The sequence below is a fragment of the Chiloscyllium plagiosum genome, chromosome 2, assembly GCF_004010195.1.
Source record: "Chiloscyllium plagiosum isolate BGI_BamShark_2017 chromosome 2, ASM401019v2, whole genome shotgun sequence".
In the NCBI taxonomy this organism is placed as follows: Eukaryota; Metazoa; Chordata; class Chondrichthyes; order Orectolobiformes; family Hemiscylliidae; genus Chiloscyllium; species Chiloscyllium plagiosum.
The window spans coordinates 47,516,575-47,539,754 of record NC_057711.1 but is presented as its reverse complement, the minus strand read 5'-3'; the positions used below and the strand labels follow the sequence as shown (position 1 = coordinate 47,539,754).

General features: G+C 39.8%; 1 protein-coding gene across 3 annotated transcripts in view; it reads right to left on the bottom strand.

Moving 5' to 3' along the window:
• adgrv1 (adhesion G protein-coupled receptor V1) overlaps positions 1 to 23,180 on the bottom strand; it is a 559,481-nt gene that overhangs the window by 462,544 nt on the left and 73,757 nt on the right. For 2 of the 3 annotated variants that reach the window (XM_043709105.1, XM_043709113.1), the window contains 6 exons: positions 19,678 to 19,863; positions 18,207 to 18,387; positions 15,289 to 15,452; positions 12,871 to 12,994; positions 2,950 to 3,216; positions 846 to 972 (listed from right to left, as the gene is read on the bottom strand). In XM_043709105.1, the coding sequence (XP_043565040.1) occupies positions 846 to 972; positions 2,950 to 3,216; positions 12,871 to 12,994; positions 15,289 to 15,452; positions 18,207 to 18,387; positions 19,678 to 19,863 (1,049 nt within the window). Of the gene's footprint in view, positions 1 to 4; positions 41 to 845; positions 973 to 2,949; positions 3,217 to 12,870; positions 12,995 to 15,288; positions 15,453 to 18,206; positions 18,388 to 19,677; positions 19,864 to 23,180 lie in introns of those variants that run through there. The other variant, XM_043709123.1, reaches the window with a different exon arrangement.

Genomic DNA, 23,180 nt, shown 5'->3' with positions numbered 1-23,180 from the left:
TCACCTGTAGTGTGACATGAACCCAAGGTCCCGGTTGAGGCCCTCCCTATGGGTACCGAACTTAGCTATCAGCCTCTGCTCGGCCACTTTCCTCTGCTGCCTGTCCCGAAGTCCACCTTGGAGGATGGTCAACCGAAGGTCCGAGGCTGAATGTCCTGGACCACTGAAGTGTTCCCCAACTGGGAGGGAACCTTCCTGTCTGTTGATTGTTGTGCGGTGCCCATTCATCCATTGTCGTAGCCTTTGCTCAGTTTCCCCAATGTATCATGCCTCCGGGTATCCTTGCCTGCAACGTATAAGATAGTCAATGTTGTCTCTTATACATTGCAGGCAAGGATGCCCGGATGCTACAGGTACGTCCCTCTTCAAAAAATACACTTATGTAATTGCTAACTCCACAAACCCTGCTCTCTCACAGGGTTTACCTCAAAGCTGCTTCATGAGTATTCTGATCCCTTGAGTCAGCAGTACCATGCCACACCCATCCCCTCCACTGTTCCACCATTCTCCAGGTATACTACACGGCCAACCTCTTGGATCAATTCATTGTTTATTTGGAGGTTAAGTACCATTCTTATATAGCCCCCATCCCAGAATGAGAGATGTTACCATGGCCCAGCTTGAATTTCAGCCATAGAATCTATGTTATCAAAGCCATTACAAAAAGTCACAATTCAAAGTATCTAACAATATGTTTTCTAGTATAAGAGATGAAAAACATTACTCCAAAGTAACTTGTTTTTATTGCTGGTACATGTAAGCTAATACAAATCCCATCAGTTGGTTTTCCTTCTACTCTCAAATTTCATATCTTTACCATTAGTGATAAATTAATTTCTACTTACGTAAAATTGTTGGCCATTCCTTCAAATACATTCTTTTCAAAGGGTTCAAGTGAAAAAATTCCATGAGGATCATCATTTGCTTCAATAATAACTGTAGCCCTTGAGGTCCCATAGACAACAGTATCTCCTATAAGAAGCAAGTAAACTCGGGATTCAATATGCAAGAGATGGGATCAGTTGGTTGGATTACTATTTTAATAAATGATTTGGGGTTTTAGATAAGTAACACCATGGGCTGTAGCACATAAAAAAGTAAATCTCAATGTCAGGAATATCTTGCTCAATAGTGAATGCAGTGAAGTTATGAGCATTTCCTTAAAACAAATCATTTCTCGATACATTAAGTTAAACATTATATAAATTGCAAAGAACTGCAGATGTTGGAAATCTGAAACTAAAACAGAAATTGCTGGAGAAACTCAGCAGATCTGGCAGAATCTGTGGACAGAAAGCAGAGTTAATATTTCAGGTCCAGTGGCCCATCTTCAGAACTCCTGTAGAAGGGTTACTGGACACTAAACATGATAGTTGCACTTATAAAGAACAGATTTACAATTGCACTATAAACAGCAAGCAATGTAAATATTTTGTTTAAAATCAAAAGATTGGTTAAATGAAGAGAACCCAGCAGTTTATTCCTTCCATAAAAGCAATCCTCCCATTCTTAATTTTAATTATACTGAAATGAATGCAATATCCAAACCAGTCATCACTACTCAAAAAATTGCTTTAGTAACTAGATCTGTAGTAAAGTGTCACAAAAGTTCCATGTGCTTGAAGCAATTATGAATGTTGTAAGACTCACTCATATTAACTTGATAATGAACATACATATTTATACGTGAGTAGCTATTCTGGCCCCTCGAGCTTGCTCTATCATTTAACAAAAAAATCATTGCTGGTGTGATTGTAACCTCAAACCCACATTCTCAACTACCCCTGCAACCTTTCACTTAACAAAAATCTCACTACCATAAATATCCAATGACTGCTTCTTTTCATGAAGAAAGTTCCAGTCTCAAGATCCTCAGAGGATAAAGGGACTACCTCTTCTCTGTTTTAAATGGCAGACACTCTTATTTTAAATGAGAGTATGTTCCTGGAAAAGCAGAGCAGGTCAGGCAGCATCCAAGGAGCAGGAGAATTGACATTTCAGGCTGGAGCCCTTCATCAGGGCTGATGATGACGTCGATTCTCCTGCTCCTCGGATGTTGCCTGACCTGCTGTGCTTTTCCAGCAACACATTCTTGACTCTGATCTCCAGCATCTGCAGTCCTCACTTTCTCCTAGTTGATTTCAACCTCTCTTAATTTAAACACTGATTCTTAGGTCGTGATTCTCCTGGATGAGGAAACACCTTTTCCACATCTGATTTTCATATCAAGACCCCTCAGGATCTTTTATAATTCAATTAAGTTGCCTTTTGGTGTTCTAATCTCCAAAGATTTGGAGGAGCTGGCGTTGGACTGGGGTGGACAAAGTTAAAAATCACACAACGCCAGTTTATAGTCCAACAGGTTTATTTGGAAGCACTAGCCTTTGAAGCGCTGCTCCTTCATCAGGTGGTTGCGAAGCAGGACTAGAAGACACAGAATTTATCGCAAAAGATACAGCTGAATTTATCTTTTGAACAAACCTAGATTGCTATGTATTTCATCTTTTAGAATGGGTCTCCAAAGGATATAAGCCAAGTCTGTCCAATGTTTCGTTATAAGACATTTTTACCTGAAATTTCTCAGAAATCGTTATTCTGAACTGAACTAACAATCTGCTATATTTTACTAAAATAGTTAAACTGTAGGGTATTACTTAAACACTGTAATAGTTTTAACAAAACCATTGTTCATTGTAACAAAAAAAACCTTTGACTGCTGGAAATCTGAACCAAAGAATAGAAAAAGCTCAGCAGGTCAGGCACTATCTGTGGACAGAAACAAACTTGATGACCTCTCGCCAGAACTGAACTAGATCTAATGTGAACCCATTTTGATAGCTTACAATCTTGTTTTTTTCTTTTCAGGAAAAAGAAAAAAAATGAGTCTAGACATCAGTGTGTGCAACAAGCGTCAATTGCTTTTTATAGAAAAACAGAAAATAATAGTACCTGTAGAATGAAGCAGCACAATGTAGAATATTTCATCCGTTTCAGGGATATCATCTTCATTAATAGCAACAAAAACAGTCTTAGCCCTTTCTCCAACTTCAAATACCAGTGTATTATTTTCACCCGGAGAAAGGAAGTCTCCTTCGGTGCTGGATGCTCCCCCATTCTCAACATCATAAACAACAGCAACGACCATGTCAGTAGATCCATTTCTAACAACTGTGAAATTGGCAACACTTCCTTCTTGGACTCGAAGGATAATTGGGTCTAAAATTAATCAAATCAGACAGGATTCCTTTATACATTACAAAATCTCTGATAAGATGTTACATACACTCAAATAAACCAGCTTAAAAATATGACTTTGTGAAACTTGTAGTTATAAATCATTTCAAAGGGCTGTTATAGAGGTTAGGGGTTCTTTGACTACCAATAATGCCCTTGTGTTATTCTATTCGTGGATGACTTGATGTCTAATTACAAAATTCATTTAAGTTATTTGTTACATAACAATCAATATATGTTGCCTCTACTCTGTAAATGCCTAAAAAGCACCTACATTTAGATTTAAACAAACTCGATTAAAAACAACATTAAAGGTTTGAATTACAAATGGTTCAATGCCACAAAGAGTGAAACATGTGCAAAGAGGAAACCTACATGATGCTGAAATGATGGAAAACAACAGCTAACTCAAAGATGCTATTACAAGATGTATGTACATTCACAGGAACAGTCATACAGCACAGAAAAGACCCTTCATTTCACCTCATCCATGGACCAGATATCCGACATTAATCTAATCCCGCTTGCCAAAATTATGTCCCCCTTGAGTTTTTGGCCCATATCCCTCTAAACCCTTCCTATTCATGTCTGAAAATGTGTTGCTGGAAAAGCGCAGCAGGTCAGACAGCATCCAGGGAACAGGAGAATCGACGTTTCGGGCATAAGCCCTTCTTCAGGAATGAGGAAAGTTTGTCCAGCAGGCTAAGATAAAAGGTAGGGAGGAGGGACTTGGGGGAGCGGCGTCGGAAATGCGATAGGTGGAAAGAGGTCAAGGTGAGGGTGATAGGTACAACCCAGGTACAACGCACAACCCAGATGTCCTCCTTCTTCAAGGACCGCAATTTCCCCCCCGACGTGGTCGACGATGCCCTCCACCGCATCTCTTCCACTTCCCGCTCCTCCGCCCTTGAACCCCGCCCTTCCAACCGCCACCAGGACAGAACCCCACTGGTCCTCACCTACCACCCCACCAATCTCCGGAAGTTTCCTTTGGGGCCTTGGAGGGAGGTGAGGGGGGAGGTGTGGGCGCAAGTCTTGCACCTCCTGCGGTTGCAGGGGAAGGTGCCGGGAGTGGAGGTTGGGTTGGTGTGTGGATCTGACGAGGGAGTCACGGAGGGAGTGGTCTTTACGGAATGCTGATAGGGGAGGGGAGGGAAATATATCCTTGGACATCGATTCTCCTGTTCCCTGGATGCTGCCTGACCTGCTGCGCTTTTCCAGCAACACATTTTCAGCTCTGATCTCTAGCATCTGCAGACCTCACTTTCTCCTTCCTTTCATGTACCCATCAAGATGCCTTTTAAATACTGTAATTGTACCAGCCTCCACCACTTCCTCTGGCAGCACGCTCCATAAATGCACCACCCTCTGCATGAAAAAGTTGCCACTTATGTCATTTTAAATCTTTCCCCTCTCATCTTAAATTTAGTCCCTCCAGTGTTAGACTTCTATACCCTGGGGAAAAGACCTTGTGTATTTAACCTATCCATGCCCATCATGATTTTTTAAACCTCAATAAGGTCACGCCTCAACCTCCGATGCTCCAAGGAAAATAGCCCAGCCTATTCAGTCTTTCCTTATGGCTCAAACCCTCCAACCTCAGCAACATCCTTGTACATCTTTTCTGCACCCTTTCAACGTTAACAACATCTTTCCTATAGCAGGGAGACCAGAATTGAACATTAAAGTGGCCTAACCAATGCCCTATACATCCACAACATGACATGCCAACTTAATGCAGTGACCAATAAAGGCAAGCATACCAAACACTTTCTTCACTAACCTATCTCCCAGCAACTCCAACCTCAAGAATCTGTGAACCTGCACCTCCAGGTCTGTTTGTTTGGCAACAATTCTGAGGGCCCAACAATTAAGTGTATAAGTGCTGCCATGATTTGGAAGTGGTAATGCTCTCTTTGCAGTTTTTACCAGCCATTAGATAGGGTGCACAGTATTCTAAACAAGCTACCAATGAGTGGATTTGAAGCCAGAGAATAGGTCTGTGTGTACAGAAACTAGTGATGGTGTAGCTCCATGATTGTGATTTGGTTCCTTGGGTAAAGGAAAGGTACCATAGTAATTGTTCTCAGGGTAAACTGAAGCTATCCGCTACTCCACCAATCGACATATCATCGGTAAACTTACTAACTCAACCTTCCACTTCTTCATCCAAGTCATTTCTGAAAATCAGAAAGAGCAAATGTCCCAGAACCAATCCCTGTGGAACACCACTGGTCACCGAGCTCCAGGTTCAATATTTTCTGTCTACTACCACCCTCTGTCTTCTATGGGCCAGCCAAATCCGTATCCAGACAACCAAATTTCCCTTTTTCCCACGCCTCCTTACTTTCTGAATAAGCCTACCATAGTGAACCTTATCAAACACCTTGCTAAAATTCATGTACACCACATCCACTTCTCTACCTTCAAATGTGTTTTGTCACATCCTGAAAAAATTCAATAAGGCTTATGAGCCCCTCACAAAACCATGCTAACTATGTTTAATCAAACTATGCTTTTGGAAGCTAGTGTGCTTCCAATTAAACCTGTTGGACTATAACTATGCTTTTTCAAGTAATCATAAATCCTGTCTCTCAGAATCCTCTCCAATATCCACCACCAACGTAAGACTGACTGGACTATAATTCCCAGAATTATTCCTATTCCCTTTCTGGAACAACGGAACATCTGCCATTCTCCAATCATCTGGCTCTACTCCAGTGGACAGTGAGAATGCAAGCATCATCACCAAAGGTGAGGTAGGGAACATGCTCTGGTAACTGCTAAGAGGACACAAGCAGACACTCCAACAGCTTGTTCTTCGGCTACAAAGAGAATTAATTTGTTCTTTTAAATACCCCACCACGAGCCACAAGTTGAGACACAACAGATAAATTGGAGTTAGTTCCTAAATTCTACAAATCATTTTAAACTGAAAGCACCAGAGTAATCTAGATCACTGATGAGGAAAAATAAACATGTGTACACCTTGTCTTTGTGTATTTATTGGCTTTGTCTTGGTTCTGTATTCATCAGTCTGTATACATCAGTAGAGATTAATTAACCATCTCTGTTCTAGTCTTGCATGCTTTAAAACTGTAGAATTTAATATGTGAGATACACCTCCATGCAAAAATGTAGTAAAGCTGGCCTAACAATAATTCATGATAAAATGAAAGTTTCAGGTGTTCAAGAGCAATTGTTTAGTTTGATGAGTGTGGAATTTCTTGCAGTATCCCTCTGGAATTTGGTTGCACAAAGTCTGACAGACTCCAGAGGAACAGAAAAATGTGAAGTCTGTCAATAAAAACTTTAAGACCCCTTTTTCTTTCTCTTCATGGGTGGAAGAGATTGTTTTTGGTTAACAGTATTAAGAACTTCTGTTTGAATAAAAACATTGTCAAACTGAATGAGTATTGAGGAAATTGTGTGCAAGCTTTCTTTTGATTTGGCTAAAGGTTCTTTGTGGGTGTTTAACCTTATTGCATTCCAGAAGTTTGAAGAAGAGACTATTAACGTAATTTGTGAGAAGGATAATCAAGCGCATTTTTCAAGGGACGAGTCCTGAAATCATGCTTGTTGGTCAGCTTTATGATTTCAGGATATTCCCGTAGGGCTGTAGGGACTTTTAATCCACATACAAAGTTCACATATTCAGAATGATTTTTCTTAATGTTTGGTAGTTTAAGTTGGCATGTTTCTCATTAATCCTGTGTTGGATTAGTCTTGGCTTAGAAATCCTGGTTAAGATTTTGCTCTGAATACAATTCACAAAAGGGAAGTGAATTTTAAATTTATATACTGTACTGTCAATTGGTCTGAGCTCAATAATATGGGCTCAAAGTGTTGAAATGGAGAAAATTTTTCAAAGATCTGTTTGAGAGAGAAGCTTTAGAAAAATAACTTTTGGAAAGAATGGGCATTGATCTAAAAGGCTGCAAATGCAGAGTTTGAAATAGAACCTTGCTCCCTAATGTTCATCAAAGTTTCTAAAAAATATCTACATATACATAAACACATATACACATTATGCAAGTGTCTGAACTGCAGATTGTTTTACCCTTTGGAGAAACAGGAAAAGAAAAATTCATTTTTTCTGCTCGCAGGTTAAATTTAATGCCACTGGAGTAATATCTTTTCTTGAAGGGGCACTATCTTTTATGTCTTTTGTTTTTCTACAATCTCTACCATCAGGGAGAAGGTACAGAAGCCGAAACACACACAACAGCTGGTTTCGAAACAGTTTCTACCCTACTGTTGTTAAAATACTGAATGGATTCACAAATTCTTAACATTCACTTGTACCTGTGTTTTTGTGTTTGCTACTGTTTATCTGTAACTTTCTTATCTATGCGACTTAACTCTGTGATCTGTCTGCATTGCTCGCAAGACAAAGCTTTTCACTGTGCCTCGGTACACGTGACATTAAATTCAATTCAATTCAATTCCTGGAAACTTCAAGAATTTGATTTGACTTTTATAAGGAATTGGAATTATTGAACTAAATTAATTTCATTTGGATTTGGTCAGATTTTTGAAAACAATAAAAGACATGGACACATATTCGCAAAGATTTCAGTGAACTTGAAAAATAAATTTATTCTGAAGAAAAATAAATTTAATTTTGGACAGAACCTATCAGCCCCATTACACTTTCTAAACTGGAATCATTTGAAGTGCAAAACATATTGTTTAATGTACCAAATTACTATTGAGGAAAAATATAAGACACATCTAAGATAAAGAATAAACAAAGAAACATCAAGCAGAAACAGTTAATTTTTGTTTTTAAATGTGCTATATTAATAGTCTATTACACTGCAAACTTTCTCCAGGACTAATAAATGAGGTTGTATAGTATCTAGAAGGGTGTATAAAATTTTATGAGTGAGAAGTAGTGGAGTTTTAATACACTCTGCTAGAAGGAGACAACAAAAATATTGTTGGAATAGATTCTCAAAACAACAGGATCAGGAACTAATCACTGCTTCAGAAGCTCCCAATCCTAACTGCACAAATAACAAAGTGGCACTTGTAAAGTTGATGTGATTGAATGGGTTCTTAATGTTGGTTTATAAACAATGACTAAATCTGAAAACAGCCTTAAGAGTCATCTCAGAGCTTTGGTACAGTTATATCCTGTGCAGACAGATTGTAAAAGGAAAAATCTTAAAAATGTTGAGGTGAGTACTCTCTTTCGACAAATGTCACAGGGGAGACTCCACTCCCAACAGTCTCAGCTCAAGCTATATATTACTAACATTCTATTTCTGCCAACAGGAGGTCCAAAAGCAGATCTTGGGTTTTATTCCACATAAACCATCGAATTGCTGTCACTCTGTGGGTAACAGTAATGGAGAAAACCCCCCTGGTAAGTGCAGCAGTATGAGAAGCACACGCTACATACATTAGCAAGAACATCCCCCTGCATCCTGGGCAGTAGATATAACCAACCAAAGGAGACAAAGGAGATGACTGCTAAAAGGCCTGAATAGTACAAGGGATGTAGTAGGAAATAGTTAAGATTTCACCATAAATGACACAACACCAGGTTATAGTCCAACAGGTTTAATTGGAAGCACACTAGCTTTCGGAGTGACGCTCCTTCATCAGGTGATTGTCACCTGATGAAGGACCATCACTCCGAAAGCTAGTGTGCTTCCAATTAAACCTGTTGGACTATAACCTGGTGTTGTGTGATTTTTAACTTTGTACACCCCAGTCCAATACCGCCATCTCAGAATAATTATTTCCCTTTGTATGGGTACTGAGACTACTGAGATTTCAAGGACAGTATTGTCAAGAACGTGAATTGATATTAGTAAGTAATTGGGATGTACTGATTGGTTATTTTTACAAGTTGACACAGTGTCCAAGTACTGTGTTGTCTCCAGAGGACAACACCATAACGATAGAGAACATGGAGATACTGTTACTGTGGATACTTTGGGGGTGATGTATAGTTTATATAGTTAAAAGCCCATGATTTTAACCACCCGAGTTAAGTGGCTAGGCACAGCACAAATTTAATCAGCTGACCGGTATCTACAAGAATCGGAAAGCTCTTCAAGTAAGGAGCCATAAGATGTTGTCTTCCTCATGCTGTAACCCTTTTTATAACATGTTATTTTATTCCCAATACAGTATTAGGTCATGTTACACAACATAATCAAACCCTATAAATGATATAATTCAACTGCATGCAGGGTTTGGTCCCTGGCAGTGTTTTATTGGTGTGTTGTACCAATCCTGTCCAGGCTCAGTAAGCAACTTTACAATTTACTTAGGATGAGGTCATCAGAACAGAAAATGTTGGGGATGCACTAATTCAGTCACGCACTCACAAAAAAATCTCAAGAATAAATGGTTATGCTTTTTGGATGTCAAGATAAGTACTGAGGGCTTGGAATTATGCCCAGGGATTAAAGTATGCAAAATAGGAGAAGTGAGGTTAGTAAAACGTTTAAATCTTGGTTCAAGAGTTAATTTGAGAACATATAATTGGATGTTGTGGTTCTGTTCGCCGAGCTGGAAGTTTTTGTTGCAAACGTTTCATCCCCTGGCTAGGCGACATCATCAGTGCTTGGGAGCCTCCTGCGAAGCGCTTCTTTGGTGTTTCCTCCGGTGTTTATAGTGGTCTGTCCCTGCCGCTTCCGGTTGACAACCGGAAGCGGCAGGGACAGACCACTATAAACACCAGAGGAAACATCAAAGAAGCGCTTCGCAGGAGGCTCCCAAGCACTGATGATGTCGCCTAGCCAGGGGACGAAACGTTTGCAACAAAAACTTCCAGCTCGGCAAACAGAACCACAACAACGAGCACCCGAGCTACAAATCTTCGCACAAACTTTGAAAATATAATTGGATATAGAGATTATTTGATTCAGAACCATGCTCAAACATATGCGCAGGGAGGCTACTGTCCCAAGTCTGATTAATCCAAACCAAGAAAGACGGACCCATTGGTGGCTCCCTAAACTGCTTCCTGGGCCTGGACAGGATTGGTACAACACACCAATAAAACCAAACCCTGCACTGCTCACCGAGTTGAATTACATCAGTTCTAGGGTTTGATTATGTTGTGTAACATAACATCCTATGGAATGAAATTCAGACCTCTTGGCACCATGGTAGCCTACAAACCCACTAACACGCTAAAATAGCAGCTAATGAACTTGAAAGACCCTATACAGCAAAACTAATGTGATTTACAAAACACATTGTAAGAACTGTAACAAACACTACATTGGACAAACGGGCAGAAAACTAGCCACCAGGATACATGAGCATCAACTAGCCACAAAAAGACATGACCCACTCTCACTAGTATCCTTACATACAGGTAAGGAAGGACACCACTTCGACTAGGACAACACACCCATCCTAGCACAAGCCAAACAGAGACACGCACGATAATTCCTAGAAGCATAGCATTCCAACCAGAACTCTATCAAAAAGTACATTGACTTAGACTCCAGTTACCACCCTCTGAGAAAAAGAACAGGAAATGTCATCACCACAGCAAATGACAATACAGGAAATGACATCAGCAACCAAAGGAAACCTAAACGCATAAATAGAAAGGTTACTAACACCAGTGGAGGCTCAGTGATGATGTTACCTAGGATGTGATGAAACATCTGGAAATGAACCTTACAACTCAGCAAGCATACTTACATCCATGGAATGAAATAACATGTTATTAAAAGGGTTATAACAGGAGGAAGACAACATCATACAAGGTAGTGCTGTAAGGCGTAAGCGTGAAACTTTCACATCCCAATATTCCACACCAGCAGAAATGTCTGGAGAGAAACCTTGAACTGTACACCCTAAGACATGAATCAACATGAGGAGCAGGCTCAAGTATAAACAGAACCTGCAGTCAGGAGAAGAGAAAGACTTGAACTAGAGGATTTCTGCTTTTTCACATGAATGAAATGGAAACAATGCAGGTATTTAAAGGTTAACGATTTTCTGCATGTACTGAACTGATGCGAGTTAGAGAATGAGGCATAATTACGCTTTGTCAATCTAAGATTGAATTTGTTTGAATAAACACAAAATTAACCTGCATACTTGAGTCCTCCAGTGGTCTGTGCAAGGAAAATTAACCACTACACAACTGTAAACATCACTATTGTATACGATCCCAGGAGGAGATGGTTTTGTGAGAACTAATGTGGCAGTGTGCAGCACTCATCAAGGGGCAGTGGTGGGCTCCCCATCGGGTGCAACATGTCGTTGAGGCAACTTGTGAGCTAAACACAACTAAGAGGGCAGTTGTATCATGAAGGTAAGTAATGCCAGCTATAAACTAACCGATACTGTTTACACCTGATGAAGGAGAGTACTGTGTAACTACTAATCCAAGGACTTTTAGCTGCACAGTTAAATCTATAGGTGTCCGACCCAATCTTCAACTTATCACAGAAATCTGGGTACAGATTGTGCATAAGAAACTGGTCAATATGTATCAGGGAAACTCCATGGAGATATCGATGACATAAAGGACTATGTTAAAATATTTGCCTCTGATGTATGATTTCTGCATGAGGAATACAAGGACATTAACAGATCTTCTCATATTATTACAACCTGCAGCAGAAGAATTGGGACATTAAAAGAAAATAAATTCTAAATATTAAAACCACTACTTGATGACAAGATTTGTGGACCTAGAGGCTTAATTCTGGATATATCACAAATTGATCCTTGGACATAGATCATCTCAATGTCCTTGGAAAGTAATCATTTTGAATCTGCTTCGTGAAACCTACAGTTGGAGGTGGCAACAGCTGGCTGAGAACCTGACCAACATGCTGGGTAAGTAACATAGAAAAGGAGGCTGTTGTGTTTAAAATGTAGTCATTTAAAAACCCACAATCTGATCATAGTTAGGATACAGCCTAAGCTGAAAGAGGTGTAAGATAAAAAAAACTTAGGGATGTAACATCTGCAAAGTGTAGAAAGATCTGTGGATATCCTTTGGTTGTAAAAACCTGACAGGTGCCAACCTGGCACAGAGGGTTCTGGCCAACAGAATGAACTGAAATGAGATTATTAAGATTAATTTCAAATGCACACCACTACCATTAGAACAGATAAGATGGAGCAATGAACAGATTTTCTTAGCATGATGGAAAATTTAGCCAATACTGCAGGCATGACAGTTCCCACAGACAATGGAAACCTAGGTGAAGTTTAATGACTTTCACAACACTAAATAACACCCTACAGGTTAAAAGGGGAGTAGACAGGACGAGGCAATAGAGTCTCAGTGGTAACAATGTTTCACAGGTTAACGGGAATAGGAAAGGGATTCTGAAGTTTATCCCTGTTGATAAGGATGTGTGATATAAGTGCCGAGATAATCAATGATTCGTGAACCATAAAAAAAATTGTAATGAAATGTGAATGTTTAGAAGTTAAATTGTCACACTGATTGTGATTCAGGCAGAGACCATGATAGGCTTTTCCCAAATGTGTCTCCCAGCATATGCATGTTAATAAAGTCTGTAATTAATGAAGCAAACTCAAAGTGGTTTTTAAATCATCACAATGCACCCAATTCTCTATGAACTAATTTTTGATCCCAATACATAGAGAAAACTTTATAAGAAGTGAATTCCAAACCTTCAAAATAAATGGGATCATCATTTTTATTAATAAGGAGAGTTGCGTTAAGTATACTTCCAAGTCTGGCGCCTCCACTGGTATTACAAAGGATGATGGTGAAGGTTTGCACTTCTTCAGGAATCTAGATATAGATACAGATTACAAAGATAACAAAGCAAACTAAATTGAAATTTCATGGCTAATATTGAGATTTATTTAAAGTATTGTTATTAAAGTACAGTTTGGTTTCCACTTAAGTACGGTAGAAGCTTCAAAATAATTCAATAAAAAACTCCAGGAAATCTCTTTACATTGGAATATTAATATGTACTTCCTGCAGACATACCCGCCATAAATAATCTTAGTCAATATAACTTTTGTATTAAAATGTGTTGTGCCAGTATTTGTATACAATTGACATAATGTTCATAATCAGTCAAGACACATCAAGTGAATTATGAAATTTGTCACATACATAACTTAATAATATTCTTAAACACTTTTGGACATTCAAGACTTCAACAACTTGAAACTTAAAACCACTGGAGTAAACCATTATCCATGATGCATTCAAAATTCTATTATTTCCATCTCATGTACTTGAACCCTACTACAATATGATTTTCAATGAAACTCAATTTACATACAGTAGACATTCAAATTCAAAATGTATTAATCTGGTAATGATTACATGTCAGAACACTGAAATACTGTGGACATTTTAAAATTCAATCATAAAATGTGTTTTTGCAGAGGGCTGATACATCCACAAAAAACTTTGGCTCTAAGTATTTGTCTGAAGAGACCCACAAAGTGTCATACCAATGGATGTGAAGGTAATTTCAAACAACGACCCTTCAAAGGAAAGAAGAGGCACTCATGACTACAAATGAACTGAAGACTCCTGTCAACAGCAAGTCACCTCCTGCAGGTTATGTCCCAAACCACAGAGACAATTTGTGTCTATCCCTTGATAGTTTTTTTTAACTCTACTGGAGTAGACTACTGGGACTGAACATTTATGTGTATCAGCCTGGGTTCAAATGTTAACACATGTGAAAGTCACAGTAGAAGAACTATCCTTCATTCCCCCGTATTGCAGGAAAGGTTCTCCCTCAAACTGGCTGCAAACTACTTCAAAAAACAGGAATCAGGACAAAGGAAATTGAATAGGTCTACGTAACCAAGAGTCACGAAAATGAGTTGTTCAGGCCAATTGGACGTCTTCAGTGTAACACAAATACAGCCATATTATCTTATCTGCTCTTCATGAACAATTCATTGACAGATCCATAAAACCTTTTTGTTTAAATTTTTGTCTTCTTGGATTTATCTTTTATTTGTTATCTGGGTGTATATGCTGTGTTACTAATTTTTCTTGCATCTAGTAACTAATAAACTCAATCATTTATTACTTAAAGAAAGCCTGGTTGAATTGGCTCCTTTTAAAATATAAGTTATTTTCAAAGTATAAGGAAACCTCAAGGTAAAATTATCCTTTCCAAATTAAGTTGTTTGTAGCCAAACAAAGGTTCATAAAGAAGGGGAGCCAGCTCAAACCTCCTCATCCATGGGCTTAATGAGTATCCCATCTAGAACCAGAACAAATTGGAGAACCTTGTCTAGGGTCTCGCCACAACATGTTTAAAACAAGCAAAAGTCCACCTATAAAACTAATGGTAAAACAAGTTAATGAAACATTCTGGATGTTGAAAAAGTATCTCTCTAAACTCAACTGAAGATTTCCAATCACTTCATGAATTCATTTACATTTAAAAATCATAATCATCTTCAGTCCCCATCACGTACTCTGCAGATATTTTTGTCACCCTGTTCAGACATATTATGGCACATGTCTGGAGCAGGTGAGACTTGAACTCAGACCTTCTAGCTCATTATTAATTGTTGATGTTATGTATCAGGCAGAAACCCAGGGTGGAACCAGGGAGAAACCACTTCCCATGGCACTTGTTAGCCACATGTGCCGTGAACTTAATGTTACATCCAGCTTTGACAAACAGGACATCAATGACTATTCAAACACAGTGGTACACAGAGGATTCTGATATATCTCTAAGATCCGTGGAACATTGGTAGGAACCAGAAGTGAAAAGGTTCAAAGCCACAGTGACTTTGCTGGCCAATGGCAGGAGACTATAACCAGTGATGCAATGTTCCATATCCTTGATGATGAAGTGCTTGGCCAATCACACTAGGTCCTGGACACCATCAGCTTGAAGAAAGAGGTCCATCGGCCAGATTCGCCCTAAACTCCACTTCTGTACACATTTGCTCCCCTTGCTAATGCCCCACTTTCAAAACTTTAAACATTTTGATTGCATCATGGCACGACAACAATATTGACAAGATATTTTTACTTCGCTTAAATCTGTCATTACTACCAGAATGCACTGAAGTGGACAAACCATAACTCACTGCATCAGGAAGGGACTGAAGAGTGATGTTTTTTGATGATTCAGCACTGTTAAAGTTGACCACACCTTGGACTGGGTAAACATCATTCGTGAAAGCAGGGTCCACAATCCAGAACACACTAACATTACCAAACACTCCTCGGTCACGGATTACAGGAAAACTAGCTGATGAATTAAAGTAAAATGGTTCATTATGTGTAGCAATATGGACATAGCGATATGAATAGGAATTATTTAAAGACAAACAATATTGGAATACAGTAAATTGGAATATTTATTTGGCCCTTCTTTGGAGGTCAATAAATACCATTTACCAAATCATTAATTTCCAACAAAGTCTCCAATATTATCCATTCACTCCACCATCTCCATCAATTTTGAGCTTGGAACATTGAGCATTTCTTCCATGATATTCTCTTCTGTATCACTTGGTTAGGAGTTTCCCAACTTCCCAATCCTCCACAGCAAGCCTTTTCCATGTTTATGATTCTTATTCTACACTAGGGTTGCCTGAGGATTCTCTATTTTTTGCTTGGACAAAGGTCAAACCAGACTTCATTCACCACCATCCTTCCTCATCTAGCTGAAATTGCCTTCTCAACGTCTCCATTGCCTCTCACTTCCCTCAAATAAAAGATACTGTCATGTGGGTTCGAACTACATCTGCCTTTTTGTAGACCATTCCTTGTCTCAGTCCTATTCAGGGTGTCTCCCTCACCTCTTTTACTGGTTTGCTGATGAGTCTATCAGTGATGTTTCTTATTCTCACCCTGAACTGGAAAATTCCAACAAATTTGTTAAATTTCCTGACTTCCCTGGTTTTCGACTGTCCAACCCCACCTCTTTCCTTCTCTTCTTTGACTCCTCAGTCTCCATTTCCGGGCATAATATTCACGATAAATCCACAGTCTTCTACAACTATTTAAATACACATACACCCCTCCTCCTGCAAAGACTCTCTTCCATTCACCCAGTTTCACATTGTTTGTTTTTCTATCCTCATCACGCTATCCTCTATACCAGTGCTTCAGATAGGTCTTCCTATTTCCTCTGGCCAAGATTTCCCTACACCATGCCTGACAGGTCTCTCAATCATGCATTCTCCACATCCCAAACATATGTTCTCCCTTTTCCGTCTCCATGGAGTGGCATGATAGAGCTCCCCGTTGCCTGAAGTTCCACTCCAGCATCTTCCACATTTAAAAAACAATTACCACCACCAATAAACACATCTACGTTTCCCTCCACTCCCAGTATTCTGGAGGGACAATTCATTCCATGACACCCCAACTCACTCTTCAATCTCTCCCAACCCATCTTCCCTTTCCAATATGGAAGATGCAACACTTGTTCTTCTACCTCCACTATGCAGGACCTGAACATTTTCTTCCAGGTGAAATGATGATTTACTTGTATCTCTTGCAACTTAGTAACTTATACTTGCTGCTTATGATGCGGTCTCCCGTACACTGGAGACACAAAAGTAAATTGGGTGACAACGTTGTGGAACTTCGTTCTTCAGGTGAGAAGTATAATATCGAGCTTTCAATCACCTATCATTTCAATTCACTGCACCACGCACTTTTTAACATTCCTGTCCTCGATCTTCCACACTGTTGCAATGAAGCTTTTAAGTAGGCACGTTATTGCCTTCTAGACTCAATGTTGGGTTCAATGATTGTAGATCATAACCTTCACATTCTTTCAAACAACATCTGCTGATAATGATTCTGCTATCCTAGTTCTCACACGTCTGGAACCATTTTTATTTATTTGTTTGCCCTAACTTTGCCTTGCAACATCATCCTTTTCATTATTTAATCTCCCCTGCCTTTCAGTCAATCACAGGCCTGCCCTCCTTCATTTCTCCATGTTTCTACTTGATTAAATTTGATTACATCTCTAACATTTTCCAGTTCTGAACTAAGCCCATCAACCTGAAACATGAACAGATTCTCTGACTGCCTGATGTGGTGAACATTTCCCATGCCTCCATGTGTGTCCATGGTCCTCTTATTACCAGCATTCAGTCTGTGTACTTTTGAAACACTCCTAGCACCATGTAGAGGTCCCGAGAAAGAAACTGTTTATTTTGTTTTTAAGCCAACCTGCTCAGAGATATTATTGGGGAGGTATTGTTGCTGGATTGTTAATCCAGAAACCCAGGGAACGTTCTCGGGACCCGAGTTCAAATCCCACTGCAGCAGATGGAAGAATTTGAATTGGAGTTTTGGAAAAAATCTGAAATTAAGCATTTAATGATGACCATGAATCCATTGTTAGAAAATCACATACTGTTTACTAATGTTCTTTCGGGAGGGAAACTGCCATCCTTTAGCTGGTCTGGCCTACATGTGACAACCATAGACCGACAGGAATATGGTTGACTCTTAACTGCCCTCTGGGCAATTAGGAATGTGTAACAAGTGCTGGCCTAACCAGCAACACCCATATACTATAAATGAATAAAAAAAAGACACATCCTTAGGGCAGATGGGACTTGAACTCAGGCCTCCTGGTGCAGAGGTAAGGACATTGCCACTGCATTATAAGAACCCCAGAAAGGAACTGTATTGCTTACAAGGCTATTGCTGCCAACTGCAAAACTTTGCGCTTGTAGTCAGAAGCCAACTAGGTATTAATGAAGTTAAAATATTTCATATTGATCAAACTTGTCAAGTACTTCTCAGAGTCATTAATTTAGAGTCTTATATTTTAGAACCTAAAGCATTTTGAACTGTATTGTTCCTAGAGCTGACAATTGCTTCAGAATTGCTAAACGTATTGTATAAAAGATGACGATTTTTCCCTTAATTCTGGCACTCCATTATTAAGCAGCTGATTATGAAATATACAACATCATGACTCTATCCAACTGGAAAATGATATCAAATTATTAATTATTAAAATTATTTTTACCTCTGTATATGGTATCTCCCTTGCTTTCATTTATAGTTTTAGTAAATTCCTGAGTGATGAACTGTATCACGCCATGAGGATCATCATTCTTCAACACTGTGATATTGATCTGTGTAGCAGTTCCTAATTTGCTTGGTGGAAAACTGTGGCTGCTGATTATGGCAGAATATTGTTCATCCAGCTAAGAATAAGTGAACATATTATACAAAGGTAAATAACACACATTAATCTGCTTTTAATGTGTTTTCATTGGAAGCTGATATAAACAATAATTGGCATTTATGTTGCACTTTCGACAAAAGTATTATCCAAGAATGGCACTCTGTGACACATGAGAACTATTCAGGTTGATTCAATTAAATAAATAGATTTTAAAGACTTTCTTCAAAAAAGGAAGACAGGCAGACAGACAATGTAAAGTGGAAAATTTGAGATCTTAAGAACTTGACAGCCAATGGAACAGCTACCAATTACATGTTTAAAATCAGTAATGTTCAAGAAATCAGAATTGGAGGAGCAAGTGTTTTACAGCTGAAACTTTATAGGAGGGAAGGATCTGACAAAAAGGTTACGATCGTGGAGGAATTTGAGAGAGAGAATTTTAAAACTTCAGATCGCAAAGTCAGTAATTGGGTGAAGTGGACTTGAGCTTTTGAATAGCCTCAAGTTTACCGCAGGGTAGAATACTGAAAGGCTGAACAAACATTGCAAAAGGACAGATACAAAATAAAGAAGCCTCAAGCAAGAAGAAAGCTTTTCTACATCAGTTAATGTGTAAACTAAAACATGCATTTGCAAAGGTCAATCCATCAACCCCCTATAAAAAAGGTGGGGAGATATCGGATTACGAACAGCACTGAATGTTTTTGCAGACATAACGTTCCCAGACTGCGGGGGAATCTATGCAGGAAGTCAATTGGTGCTGATTAAATAACATCGATCATAAATTTGCATATGTAACTCTATAGTTTTTAAAGATCTGACAATGATGTTCTTAAGGTGTTAAGAACCCCGGGAAATGGAACTGGCCAGTTTAAGTAAATGTTGTCTCCATTTGCAAAATTTTCTGATTGCAACAGAAAGTGTCAAATAGAAGTTTTCTTGCTGGCAGAAATGTCTTACTATTGAAAGGGAACAGAATTTCAAATGTTTCACTAAAATTAGTTACTGTATCTTAACATTTTCTTCAAAATGGTAATACAGCCTGTCACTGCTTCTCCAAGCACATGAAAAATATTTACACTTTCCCTTGGTTTTAATTTCAAACACAGCTAGATCTGTATATAATAAAACTGATCAATCTTAAATGCCTTTAAGAAATTCATGATTTCAAGGAAACTGTTCACATGAATAGCACAATATCCTGTGGCAATATTTACCTTCACAATTCTAACCAACATCATATTTACACTCTAAAGATTTTATTTTAACACTCTGAGACATGATGAATCTGCAGTACCCAAAGCCTTACCTCAGGTACATTATCTTCTCTTGCTAGCAATGTTATTGCTATTTCCCTTTCCCCAGGATCAAATTCCAATACTCCTGTATTCCCATAAAACTCAAATGATGTTTTTGGTTCCACAACATAGCGCAAGAATTGCTTCAGAAGTGTCCCACGATATCGGACAATCTTTAGTTCAAAGGCAATACCTTCCTAAGAAAGGAAATATTTTAGATTTATTAAAATCAAGAACCACAAAAATGAGCAAATCACACCTAAAGAAAAACTACTATGGCCTTTTGCAATAAACAAATGACAACAAGAGGAATTATTCACATTATTATCACATTCTATCAACATATTGATGAATACCCTCCTCTCCAACCCCAATGTCATCTTTGAAAGATTGTTATGCACCAGACTGGAGCTGACCTGCACAGTTTCTCATATTTGCCTCAGACATGGCAGACAGGGAAAATCTGCATCCCGTTTTATAGGCAGGGATCTGGAGGTATTGCTGGATAGGATGATGTACAAGCAGAATGTCCTCTTCCCCCAAGACCAGCAGTCCACAACACCAAACCATGTCAACCAGCTCCAAGCTCGCTACTCGAGTTAAAGCAGTCTCAGCCACCTAGAGGAATGTCCATAATGAAAATCAATGGCCTTCTCCACTCTGTCAGCATGAGTGCCATCATCTTCTCTCTGACACCTCATACTCACTCAGTCTCTCCTACTATACCCACCTCCCACCAACACTCATGCTCTACCATGCTCATTACTGCCTGCAACATCTTCCCCACTCGCTCGCAGCCACCTCAACCCAATAACCCTGCATGCCTTTTGCACTTCCTAATCACTCATTTGGGACAACTCACCAACTGCATTAATAGGAACAGCTGTGCCACCAACATTCATCTTCTATAATACTTGCCACTCTCTCATTCCAAGAGGAAAAAAAACCCTCAAAAGGGCAATAAGAGCCAATATGGGTGGTTTAGTGCCTAACATTTAGATCCTCATCTCTTATGATTCTGACTATCCTGAGCAGGCCTGGGCTGGTATCAGAGGCTGCCCTTGACATGGTGTCAGGACCCCCAGACTTGATTGACAAACATCCTGGTTTTGCAGTTGCGCTATGTGGCACAACTAGACAGAAATAATATTAGCCTGGGATATCTGGCTGAGGGGACAAAGTGCAAAAAAAGCTAGGCAATGCAAGGCTGGCATTATACAAGCATCCAATAAGCTCAGAATGAGTAATTGCTAGGAAGCAACCAAACAGCTCAAAAATGCAGCCTGCCCCAGTCCATAAGCTGAATCAGGTGAGCCTGAGCGTATAGTGTCCTTGCGGCAGCATTACAATGATAATTGTCATGACAATGTCATTGCAGCCTGAGGTACAGCACAGTGGTGCAGAAGCATCCTGTAAATGGATCAGAGCCGTGTCATGAGGGTTCTAAAAGGCTGTCAGGTGTCAGATGCCAATGTCTGTGGATGTGGGATACACATGGGCAATGCCCATGCAGCGTTCCCTTAGATGCTGATATCCAGTATCCAACATGCAGGTTGTTTGGAGCAAATGGCAAGTTCTACCTGCTCTACTTTCCATTTTAGGTTTCCCAATATCTAGTTAGTTGTGCAATGTGTAACCACTACAAAGCCATGTGGAATCACCAATTAATCTTCCAGTGGAGCGAGTTACTTAACGTGGAGAAGCCAGTGTTGAACTGGGGTGGGAAAAGTTAAAAATCACACAACACTAGGTTATAGTCCAACAAGTTTATTTGAAAACACTAGCTGGACTATAGTTTGTTTTGTGTGATTTTTAATGATGAATTCTGTTGTAACAGGTTGCCTGCCCCTCTGGAACTCATCACCTGAGCCCTTTATAAAGCAGACCCAGGAATGGGACTTACAGTAAGATGGTAGCTGAGCAGGAAGTTCCATCCAGGACTCATCTACTCCACCTGTTCTTTTTTCTTTTCTCCTCCCTCTTTTCTTCCTTTCTCTCAGCCTTGGACACCCAGCCCTGGCCTCCAACTCCCAGCGTCTGAAGCCAGGACGCCAGCAACCAATGGGTCCGGTGTGAAACGGCATCAGCGGCCCAGTGCGGAGCATGGCAGCAGCCAGCAGTCAGACGACGTGGAGGCCCCCAGTTCTGATCTGCTGAGGAGAGCACTCGGAGAGAGACTGTGATGTTTGTCGTTTTAACTTTGCTTCTTGTTTTTCTAACATATGGTTATACTGTGTATAACTGTAATGTAACTTTTATTTTCTCATTTCTCTATTCTGTAACTAAGGCTTGTACCTACGTACTCTGTACCTAAGATGGCACCGTGTGACATTGTTACACTGTAACTAAGCTTGTAACTGAAGGAGCTGTACCTAGGTATCTTTGTACCTTCGATGCCGCTATAAGTGGTGACTTCTAAACTTTTCACTGAACTCATTTGAGTACATGTGACAATAAAGTGAATTCAATTCAGAACTATCCGTCACAGACTGGGACTAGCCTATGGATGCCATGGGTAGTGGCTCTATTTTGGTGTTCAACAATAAATGATGTTCCTTTCCAGTCAGACCTCTTGAGTTATTACGGGCAAGTTTGGTCAAATCGCAACCTGAATATTAATGCGACATGTTGTTAATCACCATCAATTGGTAATTATTCATGGCCCAGTGGGAATGTTGATAAGCCACTAATGGAAAGAGATGGGACAAGTTGATCTCAGCATCAAGTTATGCCTCAGTGGACTTCTAAGTCAATTCTGCCAAACAAGTCATAGAACCAAAGCACAAGTCATAGAATCCCTACAGTGTGGAAGCAGGCCGTTCAGCCCATCAAATCCATACTGACACTCTGAAAAGCATCCCACTCCGCCTACCCCTGTAAATTTGCATTTCCCATGGCTAACCCATGTAGCCTGCACATCCCAGAACACTATAGGCAATCCACCTAATCTGCACATCCTTGGTCCATGGCAGGAAACCAAAGAGCCCAGGGTAAACCATGCAGACACAGGGAGAATGTCTGTGTGGAGTTTGCACAGTCACCCGAGGGTGGAATCGGACCAAGGTCCCTAATGTGGTGAGGCAGCACTGCTAACCACTGAGTAACCACGACCTATACAATTCAGCCCATAATATGTGCAACATCATGAAGTAACCTGAAATTAGGACCTGATCAGGTGTACCCGAGAACTCTGCGGGAAGCTAGAGAAGTGATTGCTGGGTCTCTTGCTGAGATATTTGTATCATCGATAGTCACAGGTGAGGTGCCGAAAGACTGGAGGTTGGCTAACGTGGTGCCAATGTTTCAGAAGGGCGGTAAAGACAAGCCTGGGAACTATAGACCGGTGAGCCTGACGTCAGTGGTGGGCAAGTTGTTGGAGGGAATCCTGAGGGAGAGGATGTACATGTATTTGGAAAGGCAAGGACTGATTAGGGATAGTCAACATGGCTTTGTGTGTGGGAAATCATGTCTCACAAACTTGATTGAGTTTTTTGAAGAAGTAACAAAGAAGATT